Here is a 21,276-nt window from a genome sequence, read left to right on the forward strand (position 1 = left end):
CCACCACTCCAACAACCCTCAGTTTGTTTCCTGAGATTAAGAATTCCTCTTCTCAGTAAGATCATATAATACATGTCTTTCTCTGATTGACTTATTTCACTCAGCAGTTATTATCTTTATTGATGTTCACATTTTCCCATTTCAAACTTCAAGTTTAATCCAGATTTCTTTGATGTAAATCCGGAGCTTTTGATTGCTCCTTGTTTTCTGTATGACAAGATGTTCCAGGCCCATCTTGTTCTTTTCCTCCCCCTGACTTGGAACCTGTCATTTTTTCAAGGAGCTCTGGCTCCTTTTAATTGGATATGGTGCTTAGACACTGAAGGGTGATCATTGCTCCTTGGTTTGTCATTATTTCTAGAGCTTTTCAGAGGATAAAACTAAGAAATATATAAGCTTTTTGTTTTTTTATTTTTTTGTTTTTTGTTTTACAGGGTAAGGCTTTCAGGTAGAATAATATGTTTTTAAAGATACAAAAAATCATGAGTGCATACTATTGCTTCCAATCTAAATTCAGGACTGAAGGATTTTTACTGTACTTCATTGATCTTACATCTATATTTTATTTTTATGTGCTCAGAGACACTTTTTTAGTTGCACAATACATAACAGAACAATACCAACACTACTGCTGTTTTAAAAAAACATTCTTTCTAAGGTATATCATAATAAGGATCTAAAGTCAAATTACCATGTTTTAAAGACATGTAAAATATTCTGTGTGCTGATGCTATCAACTGGAAGCACAGGCCTATTTGATTCATGTTGCTTTTAGATTTTAGGGATTGCTTTTTACCCCCATTGTGATTTCTATTATTATATATAAACTTAAAGTCAAAATCAACAAAACACAGTATATATTCAGAGAAGTCCAGCTTCTACGTATCATCTGCTCTGTCCATCCTCTTCCCATCCTAACCTTTTAAGTAACAATTTTAAAATTTATTGGGGCACCTGGGTGGCTCAGTTGGTAAAGTGGCTGCCTTTGGCTCAGGTCATGATCCCAGGCTCCTGGGATCGAGCCCCGCATCGGGCTCCCTGCTCAGCAGGGAGTCTGCTTCTTCCTCTCCCTCTGCCCCTCCCCCTGCTTGTGCTCTCTCTCTCTCTCTCTCTCTCAAATAAATAAAATCTTTAAAAAAAAAAAAAAAGTTTATTCATTTTAAACTCATGACCTGAGATCAAGAGTTGCATGCTCTTCCAACTCCGCCAGCCAGGCACCTCTTAAGTAACAATTTTAAAAAGTTTTTAGTTTATTCTTTAATTCTTTAAAATTATAATCAAATACCTATCTCTTGTCCCTTATCTTTCACCCTCAATACATAAAGACCATACCATATACTTCCTCCCTCCCACCCCCACTTAACAGTATATCCTGGTGATCACACCATAGGAGTAGATATATTCTTCATTCCTTTTTAACAGCTGCATAGAACTCCATTTTGTAGATGGGCCACAATTTAATCAGCCAGATCCTCTGCTGATGGACATTAGAATTGTTTGCATTCTTTTGCTGTTATAAATAGTGTTATAGTGAATAACCTTATGTAGAAGTGTTTTTATGTTTTTGCTAGTATACCTTTGGATTTCTAGAAGTGGGATTGCTAGGTTAGAGGTTAAATGTATTGTATTTTTTCTAAATACTGTAAATTCCTATCCATAAGGGTTGTTCCAGTGATACATGATGTCTCTTTTCCCACAGCCTCATCAACAAAGTATGTTAGATTTTTCAGTTTTTACTAGATAGGGGAGGAATGGTTTCCTGTTGTAGTTTCAGTATGTATTTTCTTTATATGAGCAAATTGAGCATCTTTTCTTATATATAAGAGCTTTTCTTTGAACTATTTATCTTTAGCTCATTTTTCCTATAGCTTGTTGGTAATTTTCTTCTCTATTTTTAGAAGCTCTTTATTTATAAGGTATGTTAACCATTTGTTTGTGATATATTACAAGCACTTTCTAATACTTTGTCATTTTAATTTTACTTTATTTTTTATTTTTATTTTTATTATTTATTTAATGAAGCTCCATGCCCAGCGTGTAGAGCCCAGTGCAGAGCTTGAACTCAGAACCCTGAGATCAAGAACTGAGCTGAGATCAAGAGTCAGACGCTAAACCAACGGAGTCATCCAGGCACCCTTTATGTTATTTTATAAATGCAAATATGTTAATCTTTTCCAATGGGCTGCTGGTCTTGAGTATTAGGAAAGTTTCCCCTGCTTCTAGGTTACAGAAGAATTTACCCACATTTCATACTTGTTCATTTTTAACATTAAATTTCTGTCTTATTTATAATTTATCCTATGTAGAGCTTGAGAAATGGAACCAATTATATCTTTTGTCAAATAACCATCCAGTTATCCCAGCACTACTACTTCAAATGTTTGTACCTTCATCCAGTTTAGATGTTGCCATATTTCCATACATAACTGAATTTTCTTTATCTTTTGCCCACCAATACCACTCTGTTTTTTGTTATAGGGTTTTATAATATGCATTAGTATCTGATAGGGCTAGCCTTTCCCCACTCCCACTCCTCTCTTTTAGGTTTTCGTAGCTATTCTTGTGTGCTTGTTCTTTCAAACAAAAATTTATACAGCTTTATTGAGACATATTTTATATACTATAAAATTTACCAATTTTAAAGTATACAATTCAGTGATTTTAGTATATTTATAGAGTTGTGCAGCCATCATCACATTCTAATTTTAGAACTTTCCAACACCCCAAATAGAAACCATATATATATATTTGCAGTCTTTTCCCAGAGGGATTGGGAAGTTAGATTATTGTTATAAAGTTTAGGCCTAGACACCTGGTTGAAATTAGCCTGGGAACTCCTACAAAGGAGAATAAGACACTATTTCCTGAGTTACTTAGGACTCTGCTTCGATGGTCAAATCTTAGCTGCAGAGCTCATGGAGTATACTGTGTGGAGGGGTGGACATGGAGGCAGTGTGGTAAAATACACTATTTCAGTATCTCCTTCAGATACAGATTCACCTGGGGTTAGGACATGAGGGAGGAGTCTGTAGGCTCAGCTGTGGGAGCCTAGACAGACAGAGGAAATAGAAATAAAGCTGGAAGACTGATTGTCTGTTGTAGTTCCCTGCCCTAGATCATTACTATCACCACCCTCCACCATTAGCAATTTGCTTACGAAATAGCAGTGTCTTGAATGTGCATTGAACTCTTGCTTTAAGATGCTTAAAACCTTCTATCAGTTGTAGACCCTTTAAAAATTCTCACAGTACATCTTGATAGTAAACTAAAATGGTTTGAGGTATAGCAGGCAAGCATTAATAGGATGTAAAGAACACCAGATTTAGAACCTAGGTCTGTGAATCCTAACACAGTGCTTATAAGAAAATTCTGGAATTGATTCATTTCTGTGGTTACACATATGTAGGACGTTTTCAATAAAGTCTTTTAATTTCTAGTTCCCTGCGTCTTCCTGCTTTGTTCGTTTAGCTCCTTCTCACCTGGCAGTTCTGTTCATTTCTGAGCAACCCTTTGGCTTGTCTCATAGGACAGGGTTTATTTGTTTATCTCGTCCATGCCACATGTACATTAGAAAGTTGTTAACGTAAAAGGAGCAGAAGAAAACCAATATAAGAGATGTAAAGTTTGCTATTGCTGAAATATTTAGATTCTATAATGGGTTGAATTTAGGTATGCAGTAGTCTGGCTTCTAACCCCTGACAATGTTCATTTATAGCAGGTTGGTAGGAGTGGGGTAGGGAGGTTGCAGAAGGTTAGCGTCATACGGAAAGGTTCTTCTACTTAAAAGTGGCACCACTGTTACTATCTCAGCAGTGGCTCAGATGGTTTCAGAAGATTTGTGCCAAGCGTAGGGACATTACTTCCAGACCTGGCCTCAAGCTGGAAGATACGGCATCAAATACAGCAGCCCAGCCCTGCAGCTTTTCTCTTTTTACCCTGATAGATCAGTCATTTCAGTATTTTATGTGAAGCTGCAAAACGCATGCAAATCTTTTGTCATCCCCTGTTCTGCTGGAAAGTGATTGAAATAAAAAGCTACTTTTTTTCTAGCATTCTCAGCAGTTTTGGGAAAATATTTAACTTATTGGGGGGAAATTCCTTGCATTATCTTTTTTATTTGTTTCTGTATTTGGTAAAGCTTGATAGAGCCCTCTACATATGAATATAATAAATAATAGCATGAAGACTTAAAAATTGCTTCATTTGATTTCATGTTATTTTTCTTAAGTCCTATGGTGTCCTAAACATCTCTGTGTGGGGGAAGGAATTGACCAGTTTTATTTCCCTTTTATTGAGAATTTTTGTTTTGCATTTAACCCTTGTGTTATGAAGTAGCAGGCTTCACTGCCTAAAAATCACCCAGCAATGGGTTACAGTGTAGTGTTACTGGCACCATACTAGTCGGTAGCAGAAGAGTACAATGGAGAAAGCAGGCCTATTACCATTATACAGGCCCTTCCCCACACTGAAGATATTTTCTAATGCAGGATTTTGCAGCCATGTAAAATTTGCTCACACAACAAAAATAGTGTGCCCATTCTTTCTTTTTTTGAAGATTTTATTTATTAGAGAGAGAGACAGCATGAGCAGGGTGAGGGGAAGAGGGACATGCAGACTCCCCGCTGAGCAGGGAGCCCCATGTGGGGCTCAATCCCAGGACCCCCAGATCATGACCTGAGCCAAGGGTAGACACTTAAGTGACTGAGCCACCCAGGCGCCCCAGTAGCATGCCTGTTCTGATCACAGTTTCATTTCATGAGTCCCTGTCAATTTTTGTAATAGTAATTCCACTATAAGTAATAACATGGTTAATAACAAAGGGGAACAAGGCAGGTAGAATTCTCCATGCCTTCCCCACAACATATACTTTTTTTTTTTTTTAAAGCTTTTTCCAGTCAAGCAATGGGGAGGGTGGAGAATAGGGAGGAAGCTACAGTTCTTATTAATTCCTTTACCAGTTTTGTATTCCTTATCTCACAGATGAATATAGAGTACAGGGGCTATGTCCACTGTACCTGGTATAAGAAGTTCATGTAAAACATACAGGGAGGAGGGAAGATACTTTTGTTAATAGTGGCTTCAGAGCTTTACCATGGGAGGAACCAATGAATAGGATAAATATGGACATTGGGGTGGGGGTTTTGGTGACATAGTACCCAAGGTACTACCATTGTTTGAATGCTGATTTTGCATGTAAAATATGCAGAATTTTGCCCAGGTTACTAAATTCAGTGAATAACATGTATCCAGGATGGACACAGTAAGTATTGATTGGCAGATTTCCTGTACCCAGTCTAAAAGCTTCTTTAATTATGTAGGCAAGTTATTTTGGCAAATACGTAGAAGAAACAAAGATGGAGAACGTATCTCTTAAATTATTGGAAATCCTGTATTAGAAGATGAGATGTGTATAGTGGATTGAATTGTAATGTCTAAATGCCTTTTAAACAATGTTTTTGTTTTTAATTAACATTATAATTTGGCAACTCTTAGTATTTCTCAATTACTAATTTTTGTTTTCTTCTAGGGGCCACATTATCTTAGTTCCAGAATTTAGTCTTCCTCTGGAATACTATCTAATCCCCTTCCTTATCATAGTGGGCATCTGTCTCATCTTGATAGTCATTTTCATGGTAGGTAAATTAATGTTAAATATATTTTTAAAAATAGTATGGATGGTTCTAAAAAACATTGTATTGAGTGAGAGGAGCCTTACATAAAGGGGTGCATATTGTATGAGTCCATTTATATGATTGGGTCTAGAAAAGGTGAAGATAATCTGGGTAGAAAAATCAGAACAGTGATTGCTTCTGGGGGGCTAGGAAGAAGGGGGTAAGGGATTTACTGAGAAGGGTATGAGGGAACTTTTTGGGGCTAAGTCATGTTCTGTATCTTGAGAGAGGTTGCACAAATGTCTGTACACTTAAATTTTTTGCGTATCATTGTATAGAAATTTTACCTAAGGAAAAAAAAATACTGTAAAAGAAATACTAAGCTCTAACTAATGTTACATATGCTAAAGTATTTGGGGAGACATATACTGATTATCTGCAACTTACTTTGAAGTGCATTGAAAAAAAATGAGTAAGAGGTGTTTTGATGGGTAAATAGAGGGATGGAAAGATAGGTGATAAAAAGTGTAATATAGGGGCACCTGGGTGGCTCAGTCGTTAAGCGTCTGCCTTCAGCTCAGGTCATGATCCCAGGGTCCTGGGACTGAGCCCCACATCGGGCTCCCTGCTCTGCGGGAAGCCTGCTTCTCACTCTCCCACTCCCCTTGCTTGTGTTCCCTCTCTCGCTGTCTCTCTCTCTGTCAAATAAAATCTTTAAAAAAAAAAAAAAAGTGTAATACAATGTTAATTGTAGAATCTAGGTGGTGGGTATATGGGTATTATAAAATTTCTTCAATTCTTCTCTGTATTTGAAAATTTTCATATCAAAATGTAAATAAAGAATAGCATGAATGCTTGAGGTTAAGGGTGATGACACATTATCTATAAAACAGTGGCTACCAAAATATGGTCCCAGGACTCTTAATGGGTCTGTGAAGTCAGCATTATTTTCATAATAATACTAAGATATTATTTGCCTTTTGTCACTCTCATTCTCTCAGGGTTTAAAGTGGAAGTTTCTAAAAGCTACATGGTTTGTGATACAAAAACAAATTGAAGGCAGAAGCAGATAAGAGAAAACCTCTGTATTAAGATAGATACTAAAGAGAATCACAACCATATAAAACAATCCCAGTATTCTCACTTTATTTTTTATAAAGAATATTTATAATAACATTCAAAATATTCCAGTTTATTATTATATGGACATTATAGATTAATTTGGAGAGTAAAAGCCATTTTTGAAATGTTCAGTCTTTCTGTGATGCTGTGGTATTTTTTATTTAGATCTTTTATATCCATCAATTTAATAATTTTTTTTCTGTAAACATTTTGCATGTCTTTTGTTAGACTTTTTTTTTTTTTTTAAAGATTTTATTTATTTATTAGCACAAGCAGGCGGGAGGGGTAGAGGGAGAGGCAGACTCCTTGCTGAGCAGGGAGCCTTATGCGAGACTTGATCCTAGGACCCTGGGATCATGACCTGAGCTGAAGGCAGACGCTTAATCGACTGAGCCACCCAGGCGCCCCTTTTGTTAGACTCTTGAAATTGCATTTTCTAAGTGGTTATTATTAGGATACAAGAAGATTATTGATTTTTTTTAAAACAAACTTTTAATTTTTTAATAATGTTAAGATATACAGAAAAATTGCAAAAAAGAGCGTTCTTGTACATTCCTCATCTAGTTTCCCTCATTTTACATTACCCTGGTCCACTTGTCAAAACTAAGAAACTAACCTTGGTACATTACTAGTAAATAAACTCCAGACTTTGTATAGATTTCATTAGTGTTTCCATTAATATTCTCTTTCTGTTCCAGGATCCAAAACAGGGCACCACATTTTATTTAGTTAGCATGTCTTCCCAGGCTCCTCTGTTCTCTGACAGTCTGTCAGTTTCAGTCTCTCTCTGTTTTTCATAACCTTGACAGTCTTGGGGAGTCTTGGCCACGTATCCTGTGGAATGTCCCTCAATCTGATGTTTTTCTTATGACTACACTGGGTTATAGGTTTTTTTGGGGAGGCGGTAATAAGTTTTTAAAAACAGAGGTGAAGTGCCCTTCTTCTTATGGCACGGTGTACATGGTATCTGCATAACATCACTAATGGTATTAACATTCATTCCTTGGTTAAGCCAGGTTTTCCCCCTTTTTTATAAAGTTAATAATTTTCTCATTTTCTGTTCTATCCTTACTTCGGAAGTGAGGCACTTGTATAGCACACCCTAAAGGTGGGGAGGGGCAGACAATATCCGGAGTGGGGAGTAGGAGAGAGTATCTACTATATACATTATTTGGAATTCTTCTGTAAGAAAGATGTGCCTCTTCTTGGCATTTATTTATTTCTTCAATCATTTATTTGTATTAATATGTACTCCTGTATATTTATTTTATACTTTGGGTTATAATCCAATACCATGTTACTTGTTTATCTTGTTCAAATTTTGAACTTTGGCCAGGGAGAGCTCTGTCAAGATGGGTCATTTGTCCCTTTGATTTGATGCATCCTTTAGTTTTTCTAATCACTTCTTCAGGATCTGGTACTATAAGAAGCTTCAGACTCATAATTTTCTTGCCCCAGCCCTAGAATTAGACATTTCTTCAAGGAGCCCTGGTTTCTTTTACTGAAGAGTTATATTTAGAAACCAAGATTTGGACACTGGACTTCATTTTTATATATTAATCTTGTATCTACAAACTTGCTGAATTCTACTCCGGTAATTTGAATTTATTGATTCCTTGAGGTTTTCAGTATAGAGCAAAAAATAATAGAAAGAATAACAAAAAATACCATTGGCAGAGTAGGAGTAGATGTAAATACCCTTAAATCAGTAAAGATTATTGACTAAAAACTGAAAATGAACATCATTAAATGGTTAACTTACTAGGAGACTTCCCTAGAAAGTCAGAAAAAACAAAAAAAGGCTACTTACTGTTGAACCTCCTATTTAACAGTATGCTGTCTTTTCTGATAAATTGAGAGAAAAAAAACTGTATAAGGATTAGAAATAAACCAAAATTTTCTTTTTCCTTATTTAATGATGAATGGGTGCTGAATTATATGTCTTTTATCTGTTGTAATGATCATTGGTTTTTTTCTCTTTTACTCTCTTTTTATGTTGGATTACATTATTTTGTAAATTTTAAAAATCCTTGTATTTGATTATAATGTATAAATTTTGGCTTTGCATTTTGGATTACTCAGATTTCTAATACGGATCAGTTAATTCTACACTTGTACAGATGCAAAAATCCTAAATAAAATACTAGCATTTTGAATGTTCAGATAAGGGAAAGTTTTAGTATTATGGGGCCAGAATAATCTTTTTTTTTTTAAATGGATTATTTTGTTTTTTTAGGGAGGGAGAGAGATAGAGAGAGGGTGAGGGAGCAAGAGAGGAGGGGGAGAGGGAGAGGGAGAAAGAGAATCTTAAGCCAACTCCATACTCAGCAGGGCTCAATCTCACAACCCTGAGATCATGACCTGAGCCGAAATCAAGAGTTGGATTCTTAACCTACTGAGCCACCTAGGCACCCCTAGAATAATCTTGATGTCAAAACTGGACAATCCCATGAGCACATGGAGCAGCCACTGTAGAAGACAGTATGGCAAGTCCTCAAAAAATTAAACAAATTATTATATCCAGCAACTCCACTTTGGGTGCATACCCAAAAGATTTGAAAACAGAGAGTTGGACAGATATTTGTACACCTTTGTTCATAATAGCATTATTTGTAATACCCAAAGGTGGAAGCAACCAAATTGTCCATCAGTGGATGAACAAAATGGATTTTCAGATAAACAAAATGTGGTATAGACATACAATGGAATGTTAGCTTCAAAAACGAAGGGAATTCTGATACACGTGCAATGTAGATGAACCTTAAAGACATGCTAACTGAAATAAGCTAGTCACAAAAGAACAAATACTGTTATGATTCTCTTTATGTGGGGTACCTAGAGTAGTCAGATTTCAGAGACAGAAAGTAGATTGGTAGTTGCCAGGGGTTGTAGGGAGGGGAGGGTGGGGAATTATTGTTTAATGAATACAGGGTTTCGGTTTTGCAAGATGGAAGGAGTTTTATGGATGGATGGCGGTGATGGTAGCACAGTAGTGTGAATGTACTTAATGCCACAGAACCGTACACTTAAAAATGGTCAAGATAGTAAGTTTAATGTTATGTGTATTTTGCCATGCAGGTGACCCTTGAGCGACATGGATTTGAACCGCATGGGTCCACTTATAAGCAGTTACAAATAAATAACTAGACAAGATAAAACTAGCCCCATAAAACTAATAACCCTTATTTTCTGTTTTCTAAAACAGCTTTTGATAAAGTTGGGATTATATATTACTTTTTGGTGAAGGTTGTTTACAAAATCATCTAGGCCTGTTGACTTTTCATAGTTACCTGGACATTCAGATGGTTGTCTACTTTTTCTACTACCACGCCCAGCGTGGAGCCCGATGTAGGGCTTGATCTCACAACCCTGAGATCATGACCTGAGCCGAAATCAAGAGTCAGACACTTACCCGACTGAGTCACCCAGGCTCCCCCTAGATTATATTTCTAAGAAATTGTCTATTTTATCTATTTTCAAGTATAGTGGAATCAAGTGCTACTCACATAACAATTTAAAAAGAATTTTTTTTTAAGAGAATTTCTACTGTATGTGAAATGAGTTCTCTTTATTCATATTTGTCCATGCCTTTCACGGTGTTATCAGAAGTTTATCTGTTTTGTCTTTCAAAGAAGTAGACCTTGAGGGTTCCTTTCACTCAACAAATATTTATTTTGCATCTATGATGCACTGCTATGGGGTCCGAAGATTCATCAGTGAACCAAACTGGTAAAAATGCCTGATGTAAAGCAGCTTAGATTCCAGTGGAAGTTAAATTCTAAAGTCTTCACTTTCTTTTTTTATCTATCTCCTGAATTTCTGCTCTTTTTTTTTTTTTCATTAGTTTCAGAAGTAGAATTTAGTGATTCATCAGTTGCATATAAGGCCTAGTGCTCATTACAAGTGCCCTCCTTAATGCCCATCACCCAGTTATCCCTTCCACCTACCCCCTTCCCTCCAGCCACCCTCATTTTGTTTCCTGGAGTTCAGCATCTCTTACAGTTTGCCTCCCTCTCAATTTTCATCTTATTTTATTTTTCCTTCCCTTCCCCCATAGTCATCTGTTTTGTTTCTTAAATTCCACATATGAGTGAAATCCTACGGTATTTGTCTTTCTCTGACTTATTTCACTTAGTATAATACCCTCTAGTTCCATCTATATTGTTGCAAATGACAAGATTTCATTCTTATTGATGGCCGAATAATATTCGTGTGTGTGTGTGTGTGTGTGTATGTGCGCGTGTGCACATACACATCTTCTTTATCCATTCATCTCTCGATGGACATCTGGGCTCTTTCCATATTTTGGCTGCTGTGGACATTGCTGCTGTAAACATTGGGGTTCATGTGCCCCTTCATATCGTTACGTTTGTATCCTGTGAATAAAAACCTAGTAGTGCAGTTGTTGGGTCGTAGGGTAGCTCTATTTTCAACTTTTTGAGGAACCTCCATACTGTTTTCCAGAATGGCTGCACCAGCTTGCATTCCCACCAACAGCGTAGGAGGGTTCCCCTTCGCATCCTCACCAACATCTGTTGTTTCCTGAGTTGTTAATTTTAGCCATTCTGACCGTGTGAGGTGATATCTCATTGTGATTTTGATTTGTATTTCTCTGATGGTCAAGTAATGTTGTGCAATTTTTTGTGTATGGTGTAAGAAAGTAGTCCAGTTTCATTCTTTTGTATGTGGCTGTCCACTTTTCCCAACACAATTTGTTCATGAATTTCTGCTCTTAGCATAATTTTCTTTCTTCTATTTTATTTGGGTAAGATTGCTTTTCTTTTTCTAGCCTGTTCAGCTGAATGCTTATTAATATTTTTCTTTCTGGTATACTCATTTAGGTTATAAATTTCTGTTTAACAATTACTTTAGCTGCAACTCATAGCTTTTGGTAAGGAATATTTGTATTTTCATTTGGTTTACATTAAAATTTTTTTTTTTGTTATATAGGATGTTTCTTTACCACTCTTGATGTTTCGATCAAGAAGGGAGAACTCAATTACTATAACTCCTAGCCCTTCTTTACCCTTTCACTCATTTGGTCTTAGGAGAGAGGACATATCTGATCTGTGTGTTGTATTTGGGAAGAATCAACCTAGGGCATGTTTTGCTCATCTCCACCTTTCTCTTGGGATTAACCTATCTCCGCCTCATCCAGGACTAGTTCTTGCATTCTAGGACTGGGTGAAGGGAAGGCCTGTCCCATTCTAGAGTTGTTTTGTTTGTATCTGGGTGGGTAAGGTAATCTAATTCTATGGTTCAGTAAAAAGTTGTATTTCTTTCTCCACTGTGTTAGGTACTCCACCTGCCTCTGTCTGCCAGTTCATGATCATATATCCACTATGATTTCTTCTGTGACATCTGAACTATTTTAATAAAGTTTTAAATTTCCAAAATACATATATTTTTTCCATATCTTCTTTTTCTATTGATTTCTAATTCAGTTTTATTGTGGTCAGAAGACACTGTATGTTAATAGATTCTTTGGTTATTTCCAAAGACCTGCTTTGTGGCTAAATTTTGTGAACATCCCCCACATATGTGAAAAGAATTATGGAGTGCAGAGTTCTAGGTATGTACATTAGTTTGCGCTTGTGCAACTGTTTTGTATAGTCTTTTTTCAAAAAATATTTTTAAAACCGTTTTATCGAGATAGAATTCACGTAACATAAAATCGACCCATTAAAAGTACGTAATTCAGTGGTCTTTAGTATATTCACAGAATTGTGCAATCATCACAGTTCTCTACAGTTTTTGTATGCTTGTGTTTTCTAAAACAATACTAGGCAATAGAACAATACTGGGAAGCCACATTTATTGTAATTTTAAATTTTCTGGTAGCCAAATTAAAAAGATAAAAAGTAACAGGTGAAATTAATTTAAATACTAAATTTAACTTGATAAATCTAAAATGTATTTCAACATTTAGTTAATACAAATAACTATAAAATATATTTTACATTTACTAAGTATTTACAATCTGGTGTATATTTTATACTTTTATAACAAATCTCAAATGATAACTAATCACATTTCAAGTGCCTAGTGGCTATCATATTGGGCAGCATAGATCTGTAGTCTAATTTTTTTCTCTGCTTCAACTATAAATTACTGAGCTCGTGAATGCCCATAATTTTGTCGTTTTTCTAGGATTTTTTTTTAATCATTGTCATGACTACCTCCTAATGATGATTTTTGTCTTAAGTTCTGTTTTACTTGATACATCAATTTTTCTTTTTCTTGTATTGCCATGGTATATCTTTATTCCTTTATTTTTTACCTTTATATTTTTCTTAATGTGTCATTAAGTTTTAATTTTTTGTCTCATAAATAGCATATGGTGGGAATTTTTTCTTTATCCAATATGATGTACTCTTCAAAAAAAAAACTGGTGAATTTAATCTACTTATATTTTTGTGATTACACATATATTTGGAATAATTTCTATTGCTTACTTTTTATTATTTTTTCTTCTTTGCAGATTTGGATTACTCAACTCTGTCTCGGTCTTTCTCCTACTGGTTTAAAAACTTAAATTATAGGGTTGTTATTCTAGTGGTTCCTATTCAGTTTTTTTAATAATCACTTTTGAGGTATAATTAACATATAATAAATTGCACGTATTTAAATTATATAATTTGGTAAGTTTTGAGACACACACACACACACACACACGCCTACCTGTGAAATCGCTACCACAATCAAGATACTGAAATATCAGTCAACTCAAAAAACTTCCTCAAGCTTCATAATCATCCCTTGCTCTCACCCCTTCACGTCCTCATCCTTTTCCCACCCCCCCATCCCTAACACAGATCTGCTTTTGGTCATTATATATTAGTTGCCATTTTTTTCAGCTTTATACACATGGAGTCATATAATATGTACTTTTCTGTGTCTGTCTTCTTTTTCTCAGGATGATTATTTTGAGATTCATATATTTTATTGAGTGTATTGATTCATTTTTTTAACCCAGTTACATTTGATTATATAAATATATCACAGTTTATCCATTTACCTGTTGATAGACATTTGAGTTGTTTCTGGTTTTTGGAGATTACAAATAAAGCTGACATGGACATTTGTGTACAAGTTGCTATATGAATTGGTACTTTCATTTCCATTGGGTAAATATAAGTAGAAGTGGGATGATTGAGTCATATGGTAAATGTGTGTTTAAAGTTATAAAAAAGCCATCAGCATTCTCAAGGGGTTATACCAGTAGCATATCAAAGCTCCAGTTCCTCTGCTTCCTGGCCAACACTTGATGTAGTTAGTCTTTTTTCTTTTTCTTTAAGGTTTTTATTTTATTTTATTTATTTGACAGAGAGAGACAGCAAGAGAGGGAACACAAGCAGGGGGAGTGGGAGAGGGAGAAGCAGGCTTCCCGCAGAGCAGGGAGCCCCATGCGGGGCTCAATCCCAGGACGCTGGGATCATGACCTGAGCCGAAGGCAGACGCTCAACGACTGAGCCACCCAGGCGCCCCATAGTTACTCTTTTTAATTTTAGTCATTTTCATGGGGTGTATAGTGGCATTTGTGATTTGAACTGTCATTTGTCATTGACTAATTATGTTGAGTATCTCTTCCAGTGCTTATTTTCCATGCAGCTGTCTTCTGTGATGAAGCGTTTATTCAGATATTTTGTCCATTTTTTTTTCTATTGGTTTGCTTGTTTGGTTTTTTTTTTTTATTGTTTTGAGTTCTTCATAAATTCTGGATACAAATCCCTTATCAAATATGCAATTTGCAAATCTTTTCTCTCAGTCTGTGGTTTGTCTTTTATTTTTTAAGTGTCTTTTGAGGATAGAAGTCCTTAACATTGATACAGTCAAATTTATCAGAATTTCCGTTTTATGGATGTAACTTTGGGCATTTGGCTCTGGCCCTGTAGACTTCCTTTTCATTCTTGCAAGCAGAGTCACTTATATTTGGAAATATTTTGCATATTTTATCCAGCATTTCTGAGTATTTGTAGTACAGGTGTTTTGTAGTACTTCTATTCAATTTGCTGCTTACAACTGGAAGTGCAGTGACTAATAAATGTATGTTTGAAAACTTTATTAGTTTGTAACTTATAGAAATTTCAACTCTGCCTTCTTCTTGATCCAGTGGAGTCTTTGTAACCTGTGGTCTATCATTTATATTTACAAACAAACAGTTCTATGTTATTTATAATGTTTCTGTTGGAGTAGATAAAGATAACTTAGGTCAATGATTAAAAATTCAAAGGATAATTTGAGGTGAACTATTCACTTATGTAATTAGTGCTTCAATTAATGATATTGCAGTTGGGGTTTAAGTAAATTGAATTGATTTACAGCAGCTATCCAGAAACATGTCTGTTATTTTAATGGCCATTTTCTATTTGCATGTTTAATATCTGATTTGTTTTTTGTTTCTTTATTTTTAGATTACAAAATTCATCCAGGACAGACATAGAGCTAGAAGAAACAGACTTCGTAAAGATCAACTTAAGAAACTCCCCGTACATAAATTCAAAAAAGGTAAGTGAATATTTTTATTCTCTAAATAATCACCATTAGTTTATTTAAGAATACGTGGTGACCTTACTCTAATACTGCCTTCTGAGTCCTTGCCATATACTATGCCTATTACTCTGTTAATAGTGAGTGAATGTGAGAGATGGTCTTTTGCTGTGGTGTGTGCTGGTGAAGGCAAGAAGGGGGTAAATGGTCTGCAGAGAATTTACAAACAATAATGAATCTGACTAAAATGCTTTTTATTATCACCATATGCCAGCAGTTCTGAACCTAAATGGATAAAATACTTCTGTGCGTTAATATGATCCACTCCCACTAACCCTCCTTGCACTCTCTCTCCCACCATACACTACTGTATTAACATTGCATTAACTAAATATGTAGTTAATAGTGTTGCACTAACTAAACACACATGTGGCTATTATGTGTCAATATATTTTAAATGTATCAACTCATTTAATTTTCCTATTTCTATGAAATGGGTACTTTAATGGGCATTATGGATGAGGAAAGAGAGGATCAGAGAGGCAAAAAACTTTAATGTCACACAGCTAGTCCTGACAGAGCTAGGGAGGGGTCTAATAATCTAGTCAGTATAATTTCTCCTTACCTATGCTTTAGTACATGCTTGTTAAACCCTTTTGGCTAGTAGCCCCAGACTTTTCAATTCCATATACCAGTAAAAGTGTTCTGGTTTTTAGTTCAGATAAAAATGCATAGAGAGGAGAAATGGTGAAGGCATTAAAATTTAGTTCTACCAAAACTTTATTTTGCAAGTGATAAAGTGTTTTAAAAAACCTTCCATTTACAATAACGGTTATTTTATTAAAAATATAACATTAACAAAAAATAGGAAAAGCCACATGTTAAAAGGAATAAACAGAGACATTTATAAAAATGTAGTGCACTGTCCTCATTCAGTGTGGAGTAAGTAAAAGTTATTCTTAGGCCAGAAGTGGTTTGAGGATTGGCTTTAGGAATCACGTTTATTTTTATGCTTCCTAAACCCAGAAAAGAAAAGGTTTATATTGTCCTAGGCATGCATAGTTGGTTTTTCATCTGAGTAAGATGAGTAGCCATTACAGGATTTTGAGCAGGGGAAAGGTAATATGTCAATTAAATGTTAAAAGGGTCTTTCTGCTGCTACGTTAAGAACAGGGTGTAGAGGGTCAAGGGTATAAACAGACAAGATAAGAGGCCATTGCAATAATCCAAGTGAGATATGAATGTGGCTTGGACTGAGTGGTAACAGTGGAGGAGGTGAAGAAATCTTAAATTCTGGATATATTTGGAAGATGGAAATACGCTGGATTTATTAATGGTCTAGATTGGGGGAGAGAAAACAAGGATGATGCCAGAGTTTTTGGTCTTAGCAACAGGGTGGCATTGCCTTAAATAGAGATAAGGATGGTTAATAAGTGGTGGAGCAGGTTTTGGGGGAAAATTGGGGAAATTAGTTTTGGACATGTGGAATTTCAGATGTCTAGTAGACATTATAAATGAGTCTGGAGTTTAAGAGAAGGATCTGAACTGGAGGTGTTGTATAAAGATGTATTTAAATCATGAGTCTGAATGACAGTACCAAGAGAATGAGTATAGGTGGATGGAAGAATACCAGAGACATACTGGGATATTCCAACATTAAGTAAGGAAGAAGAGGAATCAGCCAGCAGTGGAGATGGAGCAGGAATGACCGGTTTATATATAAGGGGAAAATCAGAAAAGAGTGCTTTGCCAAAAACCAAAGTGATGCAAATCTGTCAAAGAGCAAGGAGTGATACAACCTGTGTCACGTGCTCCTGATAAATAAGGAAGATGAGAGCCAACAGTTGACCATAAGAAGTTATTGATTATCTTGGGGGTGCCTGGGTGGCTCAGTCGTTAAGCGTCTGCCTTCGGCTCAGGTCATGATCCCAGGGTCCTGGGATCGAGCCCCGCGTCAGGCTCCCTGCTCCGCGGGAAGCCTGCTTCTCCCTCTCCCACTCCCCCTGCTTGTGTTCCCTCTCTCGCTGTGTCTCTCTGTGTCAAATAAATAAAATCTTTAAAAAAAAAAAAAAAAAAAAGAAGTTACTGATTATCTTGATGAGCAGTTTTGACCAGCCAAAAACCCGAGATTGTGGTGGGTTTAGGAGAGAATGGAAGGAAAAGGATCAGAGACAGTAACTGCAGACAACTTTTTCAAGAAATTTAACTAAAAGCGGAAGAAATGTGGTAGCAGTTGGTGGAGAAGTTAGGTTAAGACATAGTAGCACGTTTACTGAAGGAAATTGATGATATGGGTGACAGATGGGAGAGTTGCTGTAATACTGTCTTTGAGAAGGCAAGAAGGAATGGGATCTGGTGCACAAATAGGTGGACTAGCCTTAGGATGGTAGCATGGAGAGTTGAGCTCTGAGGGAAGGTAGAATATGTGGGTGCAAAATTCTGGGACATGGGTATTTATGGTGGTAAGTCTGTGGAAGTTGTCTTTACTTCCATTTTTCTCAGTGAAGTAGGAAACAATAGTTAACTGAAGATGAGGATGGGAGAGGAGACGCTGGAGGTTTCAGAACAGAAAGGTATAAAATATTTCTAGGAGAGTTAGTGGGCAAATGTATGATTACCTGGCAGCCCGAGCCTCCCTTTAGGGTTTATGGTTATGAACCAGTCAACATAACTATGTTTTTTTCTATCTGTATTCATCTGTGTGGACTGGTGTTTTATCTTTACCATCCCGTTTTTTTTTTTAATGTGAAGTATAACATATTTTTTTTTTTAAAGATTTTTTATTTATTTATCTGAGAGAGAGAATGGGAGACAGAGAGCATGAGAGGGGGAGGATCAGAGGGAGAAGCAGACTCCCTGCCGAACAGGGAGCCCGAAGCGGGACTCGATCCCGGGACTCCAGGATCATGGCCTGAGCCAAAGGCAGTTGCTTGACCAACTGACCCACCCAGGCGCCCCGAAGTATAACATATTTTTACAAAAAGTATCCAAGATACATATTTCTGGAAGCATCCAGTTCAAGAAATAGAACAGTACTGGTGCCCCAGAAACTACTGTGTACCCTTCTGGATCATAATACATTCCTCACTGGAAGTAATCAGCCAGGCTTATGATAATCATATTAGGTTTTACCACCTATGTATTCATTCCAAAACAATATGATTGAATTTTTCCTGTTTTTGAATTGCATTTTTTAAAAGTTTTTATTTTAATCACCAGGGGTTCATCATGACAAGTGTACTTCTTAATTCCCATCACCTATTTTCACCCATCTTGCCACCAACCTCCCCTCTGGTTAACCCTCTGTTTGTTCTCTATAGTTAAGAGTCTGTTTCTTGGTTTGCTTTTCTCTCTTTTTTCCCCCCTTTGCTCGTTTGTTTCTTAAATTCCACATATGAGTGAGATCATATGGTATTTGTCTTTTTCTAACTTCTTTTGCTTAGCATTATACTCTCTAGCTCCATCTATGTTGTTGCAAATGACAAGATTTCATTCTTTTTTATGGCTGAACACTATTTCATTGTATATATACACCACATTTTCTTTATCCATTCATCAGTTAATGGACACTTGAGCAGCTTCCATATATCTTGGCTATTTTTTCTTTTTAAAGATTTTATTTATTTATTTGACAGAGACACAGCGAAGAGAGGGAATACAAGCAGGGGGAGTGGGAGAGGGAGAAGCAGGCTTCCTGCTGAGCAGGGAGCCCAATGCGAGGCTCGATCCCAGGACCCTGGGATCATGACCCGAGCTGAAGGCAGACCCTTAACAACTGAGCCACCCAGGTGCCCCATTGGCTATTATTAATAACGCTGCTATAAACATTGGGGTGCATGTATCCCTTTGAATTAGTGTTTTTGTATTCTTTGGGTTAATACCCAGTAGTGTGAATGCTGGATTGTAGGGTAGTTCTATTTTTAACTTTTTGAGGAACCTCCATACTGTTTTCCAGAGTGGCTGCACCAGTTTGCAATCGCAACAATAGTGCAAGAGGCTTCCTTTTTCTCCACATCCTCCCCAACCCACCTTTGTTTCTTGTGTTGTTGATTTTAACCATTCTGACAGGTGTGAGGTGATGTCTCATTGTAGTTTTGACTTGGATTTCTCTGATGATAAGTAATGTTGAACATTTTTCATGTATCTGTTGGTCATCTGTTTATCTTTTTTGGAAATGTTTGTTCATATCTTCTGCCCATTTTTAATTGGATTATTTGTTTTTTGGACATTGAGGGTTTTTTTGGCTTTGTTGTTTTTCTTTTTCTTTTTTTAGTGGGCATTGAGTTTTTATAAGTTCTTTATATACTTCGGATATTAACCCTTTATTGGATATGCCATTTGCAAATATCTTCTCCCATTCAGTAGGTTGCCTTTTAGTTTTGTTGATTGTTTCCCTCGCTGTGCAGAAGTTTTATTTTGATATAGCCCAGCAGTTTATTTTTGCTTTTGTTTCCCTTGCCTCAGGAGACATACCTAGAAAAACATTTCTATAGCCAATGTCAGAGAAATTACTGCCTGTGTTCTCTTCTAGGATTTTTATGGTTTCAGGTCTTACATTTAGATCCTTAATCCATTTTGAGTTTATTTTTGTGTATGATGTAAGAAAGCGAATTTCATTCTTTTGCATGTGGCTGTCCAGTTTTCCCAACACCATTTGTTAAAGAGACTGTCTTTTTCTCATTGCATATTTTTGTCTCCTTTGTCAAAGATTAATTGACCATATAATCATGGTTTTATTTCTGGGTTTATTTCCATTCTATTCTGTTGATCTATGTGTCTGTTTTTGTGCCAGTACCATACTGGTTTGATTACTACAGCTTTGTACTATATCTTGAAAAATTCAGGATTATTATACCTCCAGGTTTCTTCTTCTTTTTCAAAATTCCTTTGGCTATTTGGGGTCTTTTGTGGTTCCATACAAATTTTAGGATTGTTTGTTCTAGTTCTGTGAAAAGTGCTGTTGGTATTTTGATAGGGATTCCATTAAATTCATAGATTGCTTTGGGTGGTATGGACATTGTAACAATATTTGTTCTTCCATGAGCATGGAATATCTTGCCATTTCTTTGTGTCATCTTCAATTTCTTTTATCAGTGTTTTATAGTTTTCAGAGTACAGGTCTTTCTCCTCCTGGGTTAAGATTATTCCTAGGTATTTTATTTTGGGTGCAATTATAAATGGGATTATTTTCTTAATTTCTCTTTCTACAGCTTCATTATTAGTATATAGAAATGCAGTGGATTTCTGTATATTGATTTTGTATCTTGCAACTTTACAGAATTCATTTATTCTAGTAGATTTTTGGTGGAGTCTTTAGGGTTCTCTGTATAATAATATCATGTCTTCTGCAAATAGTGAAAGTTTTACTTCTTCCTTACCAATTTGGATGCCTTTTATTTCTTTTTGTTATCTGATTGCTGTGGCTAGGACTTCCAGTACAACGTTGAATTAAAGTGGTGAGAGTGGACATCCTTGTTCTGTTCCTTACCTTAGGAGAAAAGCTCTCAGTTTTTCCCTGTTGTGTATGATGTTAGTTGTGGGTTTTTCATATATGGCCTTTATTATGTTGGTATATGTTCCCTCTAAACCTACTTTCTTGAGGGTTTTTATCATGAATGGATGTTGTATTTTGTCATGCTTTTTCTGCACCTATTGAAATCATCATATGATTTTTATCCTTTTATTGATATATCAAGTTGACTGATTTGTGAATATTGAGCCACCCTTGCATCCCGGGAATAAATCCCACTTAATCGTGGTGAATGATTTTTTTTTAATGTGTAGTTGGATTTGTTTTGCTAATATTTTTGTTGAGGATTTTAACATATGTGTTCATCAGAGACACTGTCCTGTAGTTCTCTTTTTTGTGGCATACTTATCTGGTTTTGGTATCAGGATAATTCTGGTCTCAGAATGAATTTAGAAGCTTTCTTTCCTCTTCTGTTTTTTGGGATAATTTGAGAAGAATAGGTATTAACTGTTCTTTAAAGTGTTTCATAGGGGGCCTGGGTGGTGCAGTCGATTAAGTGGGCAATTCTTGGTTTCGGCTCAG

The 21,276-nt window shown here is 36.1% G+C and overlaps 1 protein-coding gene across 6 annotated transcripts in view; it reads left to right on the top strand.

Moving 5' to 3' along the window:
- The window catches only part of RNF13 (ring finger protein 13), a 155,531-nt gene that overhangs the window by 102,900 nt on the left and 31,355 nt on the right, over positions 1-21,276 (top strand). For 4 of the 6 annotated variants that reach the window (XM_034996867.1, XM_034996858.1, XM_034996885.1 and 1 more), the window contains 3 exons: positions 1,662-1,712; positions 5,528-5,633; positions 15,149-15,242. In XM_034996867.1, coding sequence (XP_034852758.1) covers positions 1,662-1,712; positions 5,528-5,633; positions 15,149-15,242 — 251 coding nt within the window. The remainder of the gene's footprint in view (positions 1-1,661; positions 1,713-5,527; positions 5,634-15,148; positions 15,243-21,276) is intronic. The other 2 variants (XM_034996876.1, XM_034996901.1) reach the window with 1 other exon arrangement.

Source organism: Mirounga leonina, unplaced genomic scaffold, assembly GCF_011800145.1.
Source record: "Mirounga leonina isolate KUSES-001 unplaced genomic scaffold, KU_Mleo_1.0 Mir_115, whole genome shotgun sequence".
Lineage (NCBI taxonomy): Eukaryota > Metazoa > Chordata > Mammalia > Carnivora > Phocidae > Mirounga > Mirounga leonina.